The sequence below is a fragment of the Pinus tabuliformis genome, chromosome 7, assembly GCF_031772625.1.
Source record: "Pinus tabuliformis cultivar Carrire ecotype Pingquan chromosome 7, CPIR1, whole genome shotgun sequence".
Lineage (NCBI taxonomy): Eukaryota > Viridiplantae > Streptophyta > Pinopsida > Pinales > Pinaceae > Pinus > Pinus tabuliformis.
This window is the reverse complement of record NC_142293.1, coordinates 1416885885-1416901822: the sequence shown is the minus strand read 5'-3', so window position 1 is coordinate 1416901822 and position 15938 is coordinate 1416885885. Positions and strand designations below refer to the sequence as shown.

Here is a 15938-nt window from a genome sequence, read left to right as displayed (position 1 = left end):
TATTATAATATTAAAATAATAAAATAAATAAAAGTAGAAGAATTGTCTTTAACGTTTTGAACTTGGTACTGTCCAAAATAATCTACTAAAAACAACTCAAAAATAATAACAAAATTTTAATAATAAAAATGTGAGTCATCCAAGACGACGTCCATAATTTTAGTTTTCTCCATTGACCCCAATAAATATCCCTATACATAGACTCTCATCCAATAAATATCGCTTCTTCTTCATTCACTCACTGTTCGGTTCGGCTCAGCCACTACGCAACGCATGCCCGCTAGCTCAGTGGTAGGTAACACTGCGGCTTCACTAGCTCGGCAAGGAAGAGGTGGGTTAAACTCTGCACTAGCTCGGCAAGGAAGAGGTGGGTTTAGATGTAGTTTAACTTAAATATAATGAGTTGTTTTTAGAGATTTTTTTGGAAGTTTTTTTGGTGGGTTCTAAAGTTTAATTTCTTTAAAATTTTGAAGAAATTTATTGAAATCAGAAGTTTGATGAGTAATTTCTGCACAATTGAAGTTTCTTAAAAAGTTTTCGAGATGCTACATATATATGGAAAAAGCCAATTTAAGTAACATAAATGAAGATTTCTTTTAAAAAATTTCTCCAGGTCCACTGGATTCGGGCACCAAAAATTCCAAAAAAATCATAAATAAAGACAACTCCTAAAAAACAACTCCTAAATATAATATAATATAGTTACCCTCACCTGGTAAATATCATGTTTTTAAGTTTCGGTTACATCTAGTTTAATTTAAGTTTTAGGTTTAGAAACTTGACTTTCCTTTATTTAAACCCAATTTTGTTAATGAAACTATCGCATTTAATTTTCAGTGTCTTTTTTGGTCTGTGAGGAATGGAAGCCTCTGATTAAGTCAAGATTTAGTCTTTTTATTATAGCACTTAACTTACTTATTTTTATTTAAATCCAACTTTGTTAATGAAATTATGGTATTTATTTTTCACCAGTTTTCTTATATATATTTTGTGAAGCTGAGAAGGTGAAGGAACAATTAAAGGTCGTCTGTTTACAGTAAATTTTTTTGTGCAGTCAATCAAGAGATGGAAACAGAAACCACTGTTCTTGATTGATGTATCATTTACAGTAAACTTTTTTGTGCAGTCAATCCGATGATGGAAACAGAAACGCATATTTGGGATGCCTTGCCCGACGATTTGTTGTGTTCGATTTTAGCCAGGCTTCCTGTTCGGGATGTTGCCAGAATGAGGATTGTCTGCAAACGATGGAAAAATCTGTTACCTCCGGGCGATGCGCTGCAAAGAATTGATCCAAACTTTTCAGTGAATTCAATCCCTGCATTTCTCATTCAACTATATTGGAATCGCCAATATCAGGAGGTGTGGGTCATAGAATTAGCAGACGGTGGTGGTTCGGATATAAACATTTACAGATCCCCTTCTCCAATTAATGACCTAATCATTGTGGATGCATGCCAGAGCATCTGCCTCTGTATGAGACATGGAGACAGATTGAATCTTTCCCTATTCAATCCTGCTACCAGAACCTGGAGACAACTCCCTCGCCCTGCCGATTTTAACCCATATTGGCATTTCAATGCACTGACCTTCGACGCTACCCTGAGACGTTGCACTATCTTGCTCGGTCAAATTAGTACTGGGGATGGGGATGTAATGGTGTTGCAAATTTATGATTCAGAGTCCAATGCATGGACTAGGGTTTCCATGAAAGTACCCTTCTTCATTCATCCTCGTGGCAAGGGTTTCTGTTCAAATAGAAAGTTTTATTGGATAGTGGCATGGCGTGCCATCTATTTCGTGGCAGCATTGGATATTGCAGAGAGTAGTTGGACACAAATTACACTGCCAGAGGTCTGCACAAGTATCACCCCGAGCCGGCCAGCATTTCTTTATTTAGGTGGCTCCGATGGGCAAGTGGTGTTAATACGTGGGGAAGAGAAACGTGGGGGGAGTATCCGCATGTGGAGGTTAAATGATGTTCGAGACGCTGCAGAATGGCATGAACTGCATGATATACGCATCCCAGAATGGCAGAAGATTCATTTGGTGGCCATAAACAGCGAGTGGATAATGATGGTTAACAGCGAAAGGGATGTATATTTGTTCAACTTAGAGCAAAAATCGACCCAGAAAGTTTCATTACCAGGGCGGCTTCGCAGGGACCTGGAATTCTTTCAATGGTTTCTTTCAACCTTCGAATCCAACAACGTTTGGTGGCCTTAGGCAGTGAAAAGTTTCAATCAAATAATTAATCTATTAAGAAGCAAAGGTCCCTGCATTTCACACTTCTTAATTCAGTCCGTCCGGAGTACAATATGATACTGCCGAGCTTTTAGTTTAATTTGTTTGACGAGATTTACAGGTGAGCCATTCTGTTCCAACCAGTATTCAGGATTCTATGTCTACAGAAAATGATTCTTTTGTATCATAGAATTTTGAATAAGACCAAATTATCAGAATATAGATTTTGATAGGAAATTATTCTTTTTCAATAGGGAAATTTGAATAAGATGAGATTATCAGAATGCAGAACATATTCTTTATGAATTTTTAGTGTGAGTGTTAGAATTTTGTGCTTCAGTGTTGCTATATAATTTTGATTTTTAATGTAAAAATTATTCTCCAGCTAGTTCTTTACATGTGCATCCTCTAATAATTTAATAATCCTCTAATAATTTAATATTTTGGAAAGATAGATAATCTTTGACCGGTGGAAAGTCTATTGGAAATATTGAGCCATAAGATTTTTACACAGTGAAATACAAACATCATAAGATAATATTAGTTTTTTCATGTACAATGCAACTTTAGAATGAGAAGTATTTTAAGGTACAATTCTGTAATTATTATGTTGAGATTTGTTGTAGTTCATAACAATTCTCATCCACTTGCTCCATGATGGATTCCATTATCTTGAAGACTAGATGAATGGTATACTTATTATGTTGAGTTCTCATCCACTTGCTCCACGGTGGATTCCATTATCTTGAAGACTAGATGAATGGTATATTGGTTCTTTTTCTTGAACACTGATCTTAGCTTCATTTAGCATTATTCAAATACTTTTCAGTAAATTATAGTGTTAGATGTTTTGTGCATATTTATGTGACTTTTATCCTCATGTGGAGTATATCATGCCTCTTGAGCCGAGAGGGCTTGGGCATTCAAACAATTTGCAGTTTTTTTTAGCAAAACTAGAGATACTAACATATGGTTTGCAGCTTTGTGTTTATGTTTTGATGGAGTATTTTATGTCTTATAAGTTTGATGGGTTTGTGTTTTTTATTATTTCTTATCTTCTTGATTTAGGTTTTTTAGTCATTTTTTTGGAAGAAAAATCTTACAATACTTTTCATAAAAAAAATATACATGTTTCAGTCTTTTGAGTACTCTTACTCAAAGTTATTATAACAAAGTTCATTATGTCTCTTGTGTGAATTGAAACTAATTGAGGAAAATAACAATCATTTCTTTGAACTATTTGAAACGAATCCAACTAAACCCAACTGAAACTCTACTATTCTTTTTATTAAAAAACATAAAATAAAAAAAATAAAATATGAAAATTATAAGAGGCATTGTTTTAATATAATAACATGCATATTTATTTACTTTAGTGAATAATAACCTATTAATATAAATCTAAAAACAATTTTTAAAACATAAGATAAAATTGAAAATAATATTATTCTAGATGTCTCAATATTATAAACAAAAGCTCAAAATTTTATTATTAAAAAAACACAAGACTACACTAAATAAAAAGTCAGAACCAATAAAAAAATTATATTTCAGAAATTAGAAATTTAAAATATATAATAACTAACATAAATTTTTAATGAAAAATGAATTCTTTGTCCTTTGGACCAGCCTTATCGAATCCTTTTACCCAAAATTTTACATTACCACTTCATTAATTGAACATTAATATGCAACATGAGCAACGAATTGTGTCTTTTTGGAAATTGGCATTGGCTTTGGAAATTGATGGTTGATTATGTAAATTCATAAATAAATTTGCAAAACATTATTCATTTATCTTGTACATTTTTTTCAACAAATTATTGAATTACAACCTAGATTTACATAATTATTTTCTAATATTAATCTTGTAACTCAATAATGTAAAGTTACTAGGTCTAGTGTCTCAATGTTCGATCACAAACTAGAACCCAAGTGACTACTTGAGTGAGAATGTTAGAGCCCTTGTTGTCCCATTCATAAAAAAACCTATTCCTTAACTTCCTACAACTCTTACTAGTTTCCTATGAGGTATGATTGAATATTCAAGTCAAATATTTATCTTTATATCACGGGCACTAACTATGACGTCCACTTTCATTGTGACATTGTGTTCTATGATGCATCATGGCTATTCATGAAAGTGAGTTCCACTCTCATTGTGGCATTGTGATTTATGATGCATTATGGCTATCCCTGAAAGTGACTTCCACTCTCATTGTGGCATTATGATTTAGGATGCATTAGGGCTATTACTAATAGTAAGAAGTGAGATAGACAATAATGCAAAGAAAGAAGAAAATGGTTAACAAAAGAAAAATCATATTTTTAATGTTATGATTTAAGAAAAATAATAATAATTATTTATTTTGAATTTTTGATAAAAAAATTATTTTTATTTATAAATAGTAAAAATAATCTAATATTTAAATAAAATTATTTTTTATTATAATTAAATAGAAATATTTTATTATATTCAAATAGTTTATTTTTCTTTTATAGAAAATAATTTATATATTAAAAAAACAATTACGTGATAACAATGCCCAAGGTTGGTACAATGTTTAAATTAATTAAAAAAAGAGAAAATAAAAATCAAATCAGGATTATCTTTACCCACATCATTGAATGTGCCTAAACAGAAGACTAAGAATCTATAATCTACTAAAGAAGCAGTGGGGAATCCAGTAAAAAGGCATCACGAACGATATGTTCACAAACAGTAAATAATATTAAGAAAATAATCTTCAAGATTAAATTCTTTATCAATAAAGTTTGAAAAAAAAGTACAACTTGAGGGTTTTGATTGTGTGGTCATGCAATTGAATAAAGTGGATAGTAAGTGTTTTGTGTTGAGTTTAGTTTAAATTTTTTTGGGAAGGAATTGAGAAAGAGAGTAAATTGTAAGGCTAGTATAACTTTAGTAAAAATTTTAAATAGGTAGATTGTTTTTATTATGCAATTAATTTATATATTTTGTTAAACAATATGATTTGTGTAATTGTGTTAAAAAAGTTTATAAATTCAATTAATTGATTGAAAATGGAGATATAAGAATTTGTGAACTTATTTGAGAAAATCTTTTTTTAGATTGTATTTTGAAATGGTTATATTTAGAGATTAGCAAGGAAGGTGATGCATGAAGGATTTCTTTGTAATATTTCTCTAGCACTTAACTTTAGTTAAGTGAAAACTTAATAGGGGTTATGTTAGTTTTCCTGATGTGGTAATGACGTGCATAGGCAATGCATCAACTTTTATTACGAGTTTATTATTAGGAATACTTGATCTTGAGATGGGTGCACAAGATTCTCTAGCCAACATAAGAGGTCCTAAATTGGGTGACATAAATGGGTTTGGAGTAACAACATGTAGTTTAGGGGATGCTTCTGTTATAATTATCTCATACCCCAAGTCTAATTATTCCATTAGAAAATTCATGAAGTATATTTCCAATCCCTATAATGTTCATTCCATCCTACTGTCATCCCTAACTAAATTAGAATTTGCACAAGTTACTAAAGAGAGTTGTATCTGCATGGGGGCATGCAAATGCATTTTATTCAGAACAATAGAACATATCACAATCACAATCGGTCATAGAATGCCTGGAACTCTAAAGACACTTTTTGATTCCTTATGTCTACTTCCATCTATGAGCTACGAGCTAGTGGAGAGATATGTGAGTTGGAGAGAGGGAGAGATGATTTTTAACCTTCTTTTTGTCACTTTTGTTCCTCTTGTCCTTCACATGAATGCCCATAAGTTGTATTTCTTGTGAGAGGTTTACTGGTGCCTTTGTGAAAGAGGTTGAATGCCTTTATATAGTATTCTTCATGTCCAAAATGGATGTGTCTCTTCACTAGGCCAACTCGACTTTTTTGGAGCCAAAATTTTAAAATTTTCTCTGTTATATCTGACATGAAGAATATTTTTTATATAAATTATTTCTAGGGTTCAATAATCAAAGTGACATGAAGAACATGTCTTACAAATTATTTATACATAACAAGGGATAAAATATAAATCATGAAGACAAACCATAGATACAAAATCCAATGCTCCCTATTAGCTACGAAGGTATTCATAATGACTAGACATGTTCCTTCTTGTGAACAAAATTCTCGAAGAAAAGGTTATTAAAAATCATCAATAGCATCAACAACATTCAACGACTATAATTTTGGTAAAAAAAATTCGACATATCGTAGATCATCAACATTAATAGGCTACCGTAGCCCTAGTCAGTACCTTGACATATGGTACGTTCTCACAATAATTCTAGTTGAACCTGATAGTAGGTAAACGAACCATAATTCTAGTCAGTAAATCTAACACATGACACATCATTAGCACCAACTAGTCACCATAACTTTCATATATCTATCACATTATATACAAACTAGTATTGGTTCACCATTATTCTAGTCGATACTTGAGACATGGTGAATATCCAAATGCCACACTCTATCTGAGTAATTTTGGGTGTGATGCTAATGAACTTGATGTTGGAAGGCAACACTATTTGAGTAATTTTGGGCCTCTAGGACCCTTCTTCCTAATTTTGATCAATATAATTAACACAAGAAGAAAGTAATTCAAACTTTGGACTAGATAGAGCCTTTGTAAAAATATCAAAAATTTTATCGTCAATAGAGATATATTGGAGCTTCACTGCTTCCTTTTTCAACATGTCACGAATGAAGTGGTAGTTGATTTCGATGTTATTCAACCTATCATGGAGAACAAGATTCTCTGTCAACTTCGCACAATGTTGATTATCAAAATATATCATGGGAAGTTCTAGCACATGATCAAACAATCCCAAGAGTAGATTTTGAGGCCACACTACTTCACAACTCACTAAAATCGCTATAATATATTGTCTTGGTAGCGTCGAGTGCAACATATCTCTTCTTCCTTCTCATACATGAAATCATAGTGGATCACAAAATGAAGTAGCCTCTGGAGGTACTCTTTCCATCTTCAACACTCCCTGCCAAATTGTCATTTTTATAACCATGTAGATGTATGTCACCATTTGAGACATATCTCAAACCATCGTCAATTCTACCATGAAGATATCTCAATATGTGCTTTGTTTAAATCCAATGGTCATGGGAGTCGGCATCGAATTATAGTCCATCATTCCAAACTTTTGCAAGATCTTGATATTATATTTTCCTTAACCAAGAAAGACTTCACTGGCCTTCTACCATACTTCTAGCCCCCAAAAAATATGCATTAATCCAATATTCGTCATACAAAATTCAGAATATAGCTCCCTCTTACACTAAATAATGAGATGCTCCACACCTATCAGCAATAATCCATTAACATATAATAACAACATCACAAATTCATTTTTCTAAACCTTGAACTATATGTTTGGATCAACATTTCTCTTAGAGAAACCAAGTCTTGTTAGATAACTATCAATTCATGTATACCAAGCTCTCATTTCTTTCTTAAGTCCATATAAGGCTTTCTTCATCTATAAACGTGAGATTTTCTTCTATCAACCTCAAAACCTTGAGGTTGTTCAATGTACACTTCTTCATCAATTACACCATTACTAAAAGTATTCTTTACATCCATCTAATGTAAACGTCAACCCATAGCGGAGGAAATAGAAATAATAGATATAATGGTAATGTATATGGTAACTGCATAATGGCTCATCACAGTCTTATCCCTCTTTCTGGGAGAACCCTCTAGACAAAAACCTTTCCTTGTATCTATTAATACTTTCATCCAGTGCATGCTTGATCTTGTATACCCATTTTGAGGATACCATTGATTTTCCTTCAAGTCTAGGTGAAACGTCCCATACATCATGCTTCATAATCAATAGGTATTATTCCATCTTCACATTCTTCCAAACTTGATGGCTAGCTGCTTCTTCAAATGTGGGAGGTTCAACATCAATCATATTAGTCATTAAAGTTGCATATCTAAAATACCTCCTTGGCCTCTTTCTTTCCCTGAAGGAGCCATGTGGTGATGCATGTCCTTCTGCTTCTTGCAAAGTGGATCTTATCCAAGTTGGCCTCTTCCTAATTTTAGGAACAACAACCAGATCCACTGGATCGTTAGGCCCTTCTGGCTCTTCTTGATGATGAACATGTTTCTTTGAAGGATTTGATGGGTTAGAACCTTCTTCTTTTTGGGAGCTTCATATTATTCATCCTCATCAAAGTACATGGGAACTTCTTTAGATTTCCAATAGTTCACCTTCTCATGAAAGGACACATCCCTACTAACCTCAACCTGTTTTTATTCTGGAACATATATTCTCTAGGCCTTTTATGAACCATTGTAACCATTAAATATTTCTTTCCTTCCTTGAGGATCTAGATTCCTTCTCTTATATTTACTTGCATGAATATAAATAGGACAACCAAATATTCTCAAATAACCAACCTCAAGTTTTTATCTAGTGAACATTTCTTTAGGAGTCTTTTCTTTTAAAATTCGATGAGGACTTATATTTTGAATATAGACAACTTTCACTCATGCTTCACTCCATAGAAACATAGACAAGTATTGATCATGAATCCTTTCCTTAATATATTATTCAATGTTCATGTTATTTCTTTTCGTAAATCTATATTGTTGTGCATTGTAAGGGACTATCAACTCTCTCTTAATCCCAACTTTTTTGCAAAATGAAATGAGCTCCTTGGAGGTGTATTCTCCTCTATTATCTAATCCCATAATCTTGATTTTCATTCCCTTCAAGTACTCCACTTCGGCCTCGAACTCCATAAAATTGTCAAAGACTTCACCCTTTTTCTTCATGAAGTAAATCCATGTCTTACGAGAGAATTCATCTATCAATGTTACATAGTGCAAGGAGCCTCCAAGGGATTTTATTTCCATCAAACCACATACATCAAAATGGACTAGATATAATATTTCCATAGATATACTTTTGCTGCTTGGAAAAGGCTTCTTGACATTCTTCCCAAGCACAAATCCTTTACATACTCTTTTATGTTCTACCTGCAACTCTAGAACACCTTCTTTAAGAATGGAAAAGCTTTATAGTGAAGGTCAAAATAAATTCTATGCCAAATATCACATGGATTAATATCATTATGTAGAAGTTCTTGGGTAGGTTGCTTCAAAAGCATATAAAACCTTCATTCACAAACTCCAATAACTCTAGTATTATATATAATATATCCTTTGGGCCAAACAAGAACTTTTCCCTCAACAAATGTTATTATGTCTGGTTTATCTTGCAAGCATGAAATCGAAACTAAATTATTCTTCAAACTTGGTACATAAATACGTTTCTAAGATGAACATTATCAATGTATGTTTTATCAATGGCTTTGACTACATAAATTTTGTCTCCGAGTTGCATATCTTTTGATAATCTTCTTTTCGTTAGACTTGCTAGGTTGTCTAGATCTTCCATCATGTGCCTTGACACATGACTATCTACTAGCCACAAGTATTCACTATCTGCAATAGAACTAGTAAGAGAAAAAAAAATAGAATAATTATTTATTACCTCGACCTTCATTCTTAAGTTTCTTTGGAAGTTCATCCAAGTATTTCATGGTAGCATGATGGTTTCCCTTCATCTTCCTATCATTCAATCTTTTAGGATAATTTCTTCTGTAATGACCAAATTTGTGACAATAATAACATTGAATCTTTGACATGTCTCTCTTTCCTTGAAGAGAAGATTTTCTTTCTTCAGGTTTTCTTCCTTCATTTCTTCTTCCTCCATTTCCTCTATCAAAGGCAAAATTATTTCTTCCCCCCCCCATTCTTGAAACATGTTGCATATTCTTGAGAGTCAACTTATTTGGACCTTTGAATCTTATCACTTGACATGATACTTGATTCTTATTGAGTACATGTAGTATATAGTTCATCAAACATTGGAGCTTATTTTATGGCACATACTCCTATTGCAAATGAGTCCCATGATTTAGGTAAAAAATTAACTATTATAGTCACTATTAACATTTTAGGAATGATTTCATCAATTGGTTGAAGTTGATATCTTAGTTGATAATTCCCCATAAAATATGAGGCTATAGTATCATTTCTTTCCATTCTACTATCATGAAGCTCATTCTTCAAACTTGTTACTTGACGAATATTGTTGATAGTGTACAAGCCCATTAGGGCATCATACAATTTCTTTGAAGAGTCAAGATTTGTGATATATGCGATCAAATGATCTCTGATGGAATCTATAATGATACTTCTAGTTGTAATGTCGTCTTTCTCAAATTTTAATTCCTCTTCATTTTTTCTAGGTTTAGTGAACTTTCCCTTCACAATAACCAAGAGATCCTCTTCTTCGAGAAGAAGGTCAATCCTTTTTTTCCAAGCCATAAAGTTTGTAGCTCCTAATTTGTTTTCTCCCTTCATATGGGAAGTCATAGTCATAAATTGTAGATGTAGGGTTTCCCTCAAGAGTGGTCTCTTACCAAAGCTTTTGCAAGAGTGATATCATCATCCTTTTCATCATCAAAGATCTAATGCCATGTTGATTTTTCAAGTGCAATGGATACAAGCATAATATTTCTACAATACTAACAATTACTTCTAATGATATAGATATTGTTTTAGCAGTTTCATTTCATTAAGAAATTACATTTTAGAAATTCAACCATAAAAACATAAGGACCATAGAGATCAAAATGCACAAAGAGAACAAAATATTTACCGTAGGAAAATTTACTTAGGGGAAAAACCCAAGAACATTGTTCTTAGATATTTTTTTTGTTTAACAAGACGTACATCTAACGCTACTATTCAATTATGAGATCAAATTGAACAAGAATGCTTATGGTTGAACTATGCCAAAAAACCTCAACTTAAACCTCCAATGTTCCCTATAACTCATTTTGATTTGATCTACCCTAGACAAAAATTCATCCTCCCGGAAATTGTCCAGAAACCCAAAAATTTAGCATCCTAGTCTACCAAGAAATTTGGCCTGCCCAAAAAATGTTGCCTAGAAACACACATGCAACCTAGGAGAGAGAGATGTTAGTTAGATAAGGAGGAAAATATGATATTTTTCCTTCTCTTTATCCTTCTCATTCTTCTTGTCCTTCACTTGGATTCCTAGAAACCGCCTTTCTTGTGAGAGGTCAAATGGTTCCTTTGTGAAGGAGGTTGAAGGCTCTTATAAAGTGTTTTTCCTATCCAGAATGGGTGTGTCTCTTCACTGGGTTAACTTGACTTGAGGGAGGGCCAACTTGACTATTTTGGAGCAATATATATATATATATATATATATATATATATATATATATATATATATATATATATATATATATATATAATTTTGAATTTTTCTCTTTTAAATCTGAGATGAAGAATGTGTCATATGTAAATTATGAATACTAATCTTATCAATTAAATACAATGTGGTGAGCCTTGTAAATTTTTTTATATACTTATCCAATGGAAATTCTTAGGTATTTGGTTAGGTTGGGATTTATCTTTGTAATTTTTTTGGAGCTGGAAGCTAGGGTCAGTGTACTGCTAAATGTTTGTGGTTCCAAATTCATAGGTTGAGTAGGAAGAGAATTTTCTCCTAGGGGAATCTTTGGGACTTTGAGGCCATGTCTTAGAAGTATTGGCTAGTTTTATGCTAGTAGAAGACCCTTGTAATGTTCTTTTGTCTAAGAAATGAGAGAATAGTCTAACTTAGTACCTAGCCATTCCCATAGGTTACAAATTTAAAAAATAACAATGTAACAGCTAGGAATTAATTAATTAAAAATTGACTAAGGAAAAATAATATTATAAGTCACTTAAATAAAACAAGAAAAAATCTCACGGTATTCCAATAGTCCATGACAATCAGAGGAGATGAGAGCCCACTCCTTAGGCATGCATTTTGATTGTTGTTTTATTGTTGTTGAGTGGAGCTCTTGGAGATTGTCTAGATGAAAACCCATATTATGTAGAGGGTTAATTTCGGTGGAAAGTTATCCACCCTAGATTAACCGATCAAGAGGGGTTTAGGTATTGAGACATATACCCTATCCACTCAAAAAAGGAGGGATCAAATAAGAGTCCACTCATTTGGATTAACATTGATATCTCAAAGAGAGGTGAACCAAATCTCTTGTATGTGCATAACATTGGAGGAGTCATTATCAACTATACTGACATCTAGTTAGTGCTTTTAAAAGGTTCTTAGGACCATATTTAGTATGTATTTTTAGATCCATATTTATATAATAAGGTTGAGCTTTGTTGCATATGTCAGATTTGTATTTTTGAGTTGTAGCGTTTATAGGTTTTCATATTTCCAAAATTTGATAGTTGTGCCAATAATTTAATGGTGCCAATGGAATTTGATTCGTTTTTAAATAATGAAAGCGATGGTGTAATTTTTTGAAGAAAAATTATGGAAAAAATTGTTAGATTATTTTTCGGGATATTACAACCCTCTCCTCTTATGATAATATGGCCATCAAATACATTTTTGCGATGATTCCTCTAAATGACTTGGCCAAGCTGAACGGTTATGTGTGTGGTCCCCACCGAATGGAGAGAGTGGGGAGGGTGTTTAGTATCCATATTCAATAGTTTGAATTTAAACATACTTCTCATTAGATCAAAAAAATACCATGATTCCTATTCTTAATGCTTGATAGAATACTTCTGACCTAGAGGATATGTTGATTTGCTTGATAGAATACTTCTGACCTAGAGGATATGGTATATAGGTTATGTTACATTCACCCTAGTTACAAAGTGCAAGTCTATGCTTGGTTGGTCATCTATAAAAAAGGTCAAGTAAAAGGTGATATTTCCTTAATTTGTGGTAAATTGCAAATAAAGAAACATATTTTTTTGGTTTTCCCATTTTCCAGGGATTGTTGGCAGTGGATATAGAATTAACACATTTTTTTTCATGGGAAGGTTCATTAGAGAGATGCATTCTTTAATGATCCTTGATATCTAGTTCTCTTTTCTTTTTTAGGCATTTGTCTTTGAATTTGAATCATTTCCTTACACTGTGTCTAGAAGTTAATATGAAAACATGTTTTTGCTATTTAAGCCAATTCTTATTATTTTTGTGGTAAATAATAGGAAAATGTATGTAAGAAATTGTTGGTAAAAGGATAGTTTCTAGTTAGAGATGATAAATATTTATATGTTTCAAATAATTCATTTTTTATTTATTCTCAATTAACACTAAGTAAGAGGATATGATTTTCCATTTTATGTAATGTTTTTCCTTCGATTTTTTTTTGTAAATATATCTATGTCAATATAAGCCATATTTTTCCAAAATAAAAATAAAAATTACGATTGGGTCAATTGGTCCCATGCTTTTTTATATTCATTATCTACTAGATAAAATATTCTCTATCATATCCTACTTTTGTAATCATTTATTGGATTAAGTAAAAAAATTATCTTATCTTATCTTATCTTATCTGATCCACCTGTATTTTCTACCTCTACATGCCTCTCAAACTTCTTGATGTTGGATTGAAAATCACTTTAGGAAACTCTTCTTGTTGACATTTTACATCTATTTTTAATCCTTCCTTCTTACTGATGCTAAATTCCAGATGAATTTTGCAACTAACCATTTTGTTGAATCTCTAATTACAATGATCTAATATCCACATGATGTTGTTGTGGATTCCTTGTCACGACATCTTGTAATTCTCATTTCCTTTGGGTTTTTGATGTCAACTTACCAATCAACATTTTGGCGCTATTGCTATAGAAACATATTTTTAAAACTTAGTTGATTTCAACAATTTTGTCCACATCTTAACAAATCTTCCAACACCATGTTTCTAATTTTTTATTTTTTATTTTTAGGAACAACTTATGATCCAGGGGATCAAAAATGTGCTTAAAAATGGAAGTGCTCAAAATCTGCCAAAGATTGGGCCAAATCATATATCTCATAGTTATGATTCCAATGGAATTTGAATTGGCTGAGCGTGACATCGGTTGAGCAAGTTATCATGTTTTGAAGTTTTTGGAAAACAGTAAAAAAGTCAACTTGCAGGGTTGACTGGGCAGTGTATGGATGCCACCTGGCAGTCCATATGTTGACGTGTTACTGAAATCAGTAGGATGACTGAGTAGTATAGAGGCAATCATAAATTGACATGTGACCCATTTGTACATGAACAACTTCTCTATTCTTATTATTAAAGTTGTTTAGGTATGGGCCAGACATAGAGTGACACATGGCTCAATTCCATGTTACCATGTGGCACTCTAAATGAGGCCAAATTTTTTTGGGTCGACTGAACAACACTCCATAAGTATTTAACTTTTGACCTCCCATGAACTAGCCAACCACCCTACTAGTGTGCTACCAATGCTGCTTTGTTAAACATAGGTAGCAGGGTTATGTTTAAAGTGATATGGTATCAGCGGTTGGGGGAAGGGTCGGGTCGGTGGGCACATTGGACTGGCCTAGCCCTGGTAAATATGTATTCAACATTGCCAAAGGAAAATAGTCGGAGGGGCTAGATGCGTGGCATGTTGCCTATGCCCCAACCCACAATTACATTACTCATAGAGGCTAGGGGCAAGAGTTTCGATAGGAGTGAAGGGGAAGGAGAAGATTTAAGAACAACCACAGGTCACATACACCACTACGAGAACATGAGCAAGGCTAGGGAGGTGCATGGCTTATGGCCCGTGCCCCTTGGTCACCAAGGTTGTCATATGACTGAACCAAGGTACAATAGAATCAACGTTAGGGGCTTAAGGGCCACAAATTAAAAAAACTAAGTAATGATTAGACAAAATGCACCCGATGGAATGGAACTCATGGGTTGAACTTAAGACTTGCGAATTTCCAAATTTACACCTTACCATTCCACTAATGACCCTATTTGTTGCCAATTTTGTAACACAAGGTATTTTGAAGAGAGTTTTGCAGACAAGTTGGAGAAGGGGACCTATCTTGGTCATTTTTCATCCTTTTTTAGCCTAAGAAGAGCCTACACAAGGGTTTTTGGGAATTCTGGAAGCAATGGAAGTGTTATTTTTCCAAGTTGAGCATTATATGTCAATGTATTTTAACATTTGATCATATAATATAAATGGAAACCATTGGAATCTCAACCCGAAGACGTAGCCTAGGAGGGGTGAACTCCACCATCATTTTGTTGTGTTTTGATACTGCTTATTTCCCATTTCAACTATTAAAAATATGAAAATTTTAAATTAGTTTGCGTGCTTCTACAATCAAGATCCTTTGCCTAAAAGATATAAACTAACTTGCAAAACATTACATGAAATATTAACTTTTAATTTCAAATTAGTTTGGTATCAGAGCATAGTTTTTGTGAAAGTTTAACAGATTTTGTAAGTGCTTCTCTTGAATGATTACAAGGTCTAATTGAGAATAGAAGAAGGATTACTTGAAGAACCAAACCCTCAAATTGGTTCAAGGAGGCCACAAACTCCACAAGTCATGGCACATGAGGAAGGACAAGGACCAAAATTGATGTCTAAGGATGAGAGAGCTTTTAGGAAGGCTTTCTATGATTAGAATGGGATGGTGAACGTGTTGTGATGAGAGAACAACAAGGTTGCAAGGAGAAATTTCGAATCAACCAATAGTTAATGGTGGTGGTGGGAGGAAACCTCCACCTCCTCCGTAGCCTCCATCTACATGTCCATCCTCACCTTCTTCCTCACCTTCTTCATCCCATAGA

At 33.1% G+C, this 15938-nt stretch overlaps 1 protein-coding gene across 1 annotated transcript; it reads left to right on the top strand.

Annotated features, from left to right (window-relative positions):
- Positions 1-1137: 1137 nt before the first annotated feature.
- LOC149252963 (putative F-box/kelch-repeat protein At1g12870) lies at positions 1138-2226 on the top strand. Its single transcript, XM_089454321.1, has one exon. It carries the CDS (start codon positions 1138-1140, stop codon positions 2224-2226), a length of 1089 nt encoding a protein of 362 aa, XP_089310447.1.
- Positions 2227-15938: the final 13712 nt, after the last annotated feature.

What these genes read in the sequence shown, in the direction of transcription:
- LOC149252963 (XM_089454321.1), top strand. Translation starts at nt 1,138, where the DNA reads ATGGAAACAGAAACGCATATTTGGGATGCCTTGCCCGACGATTTGTTG.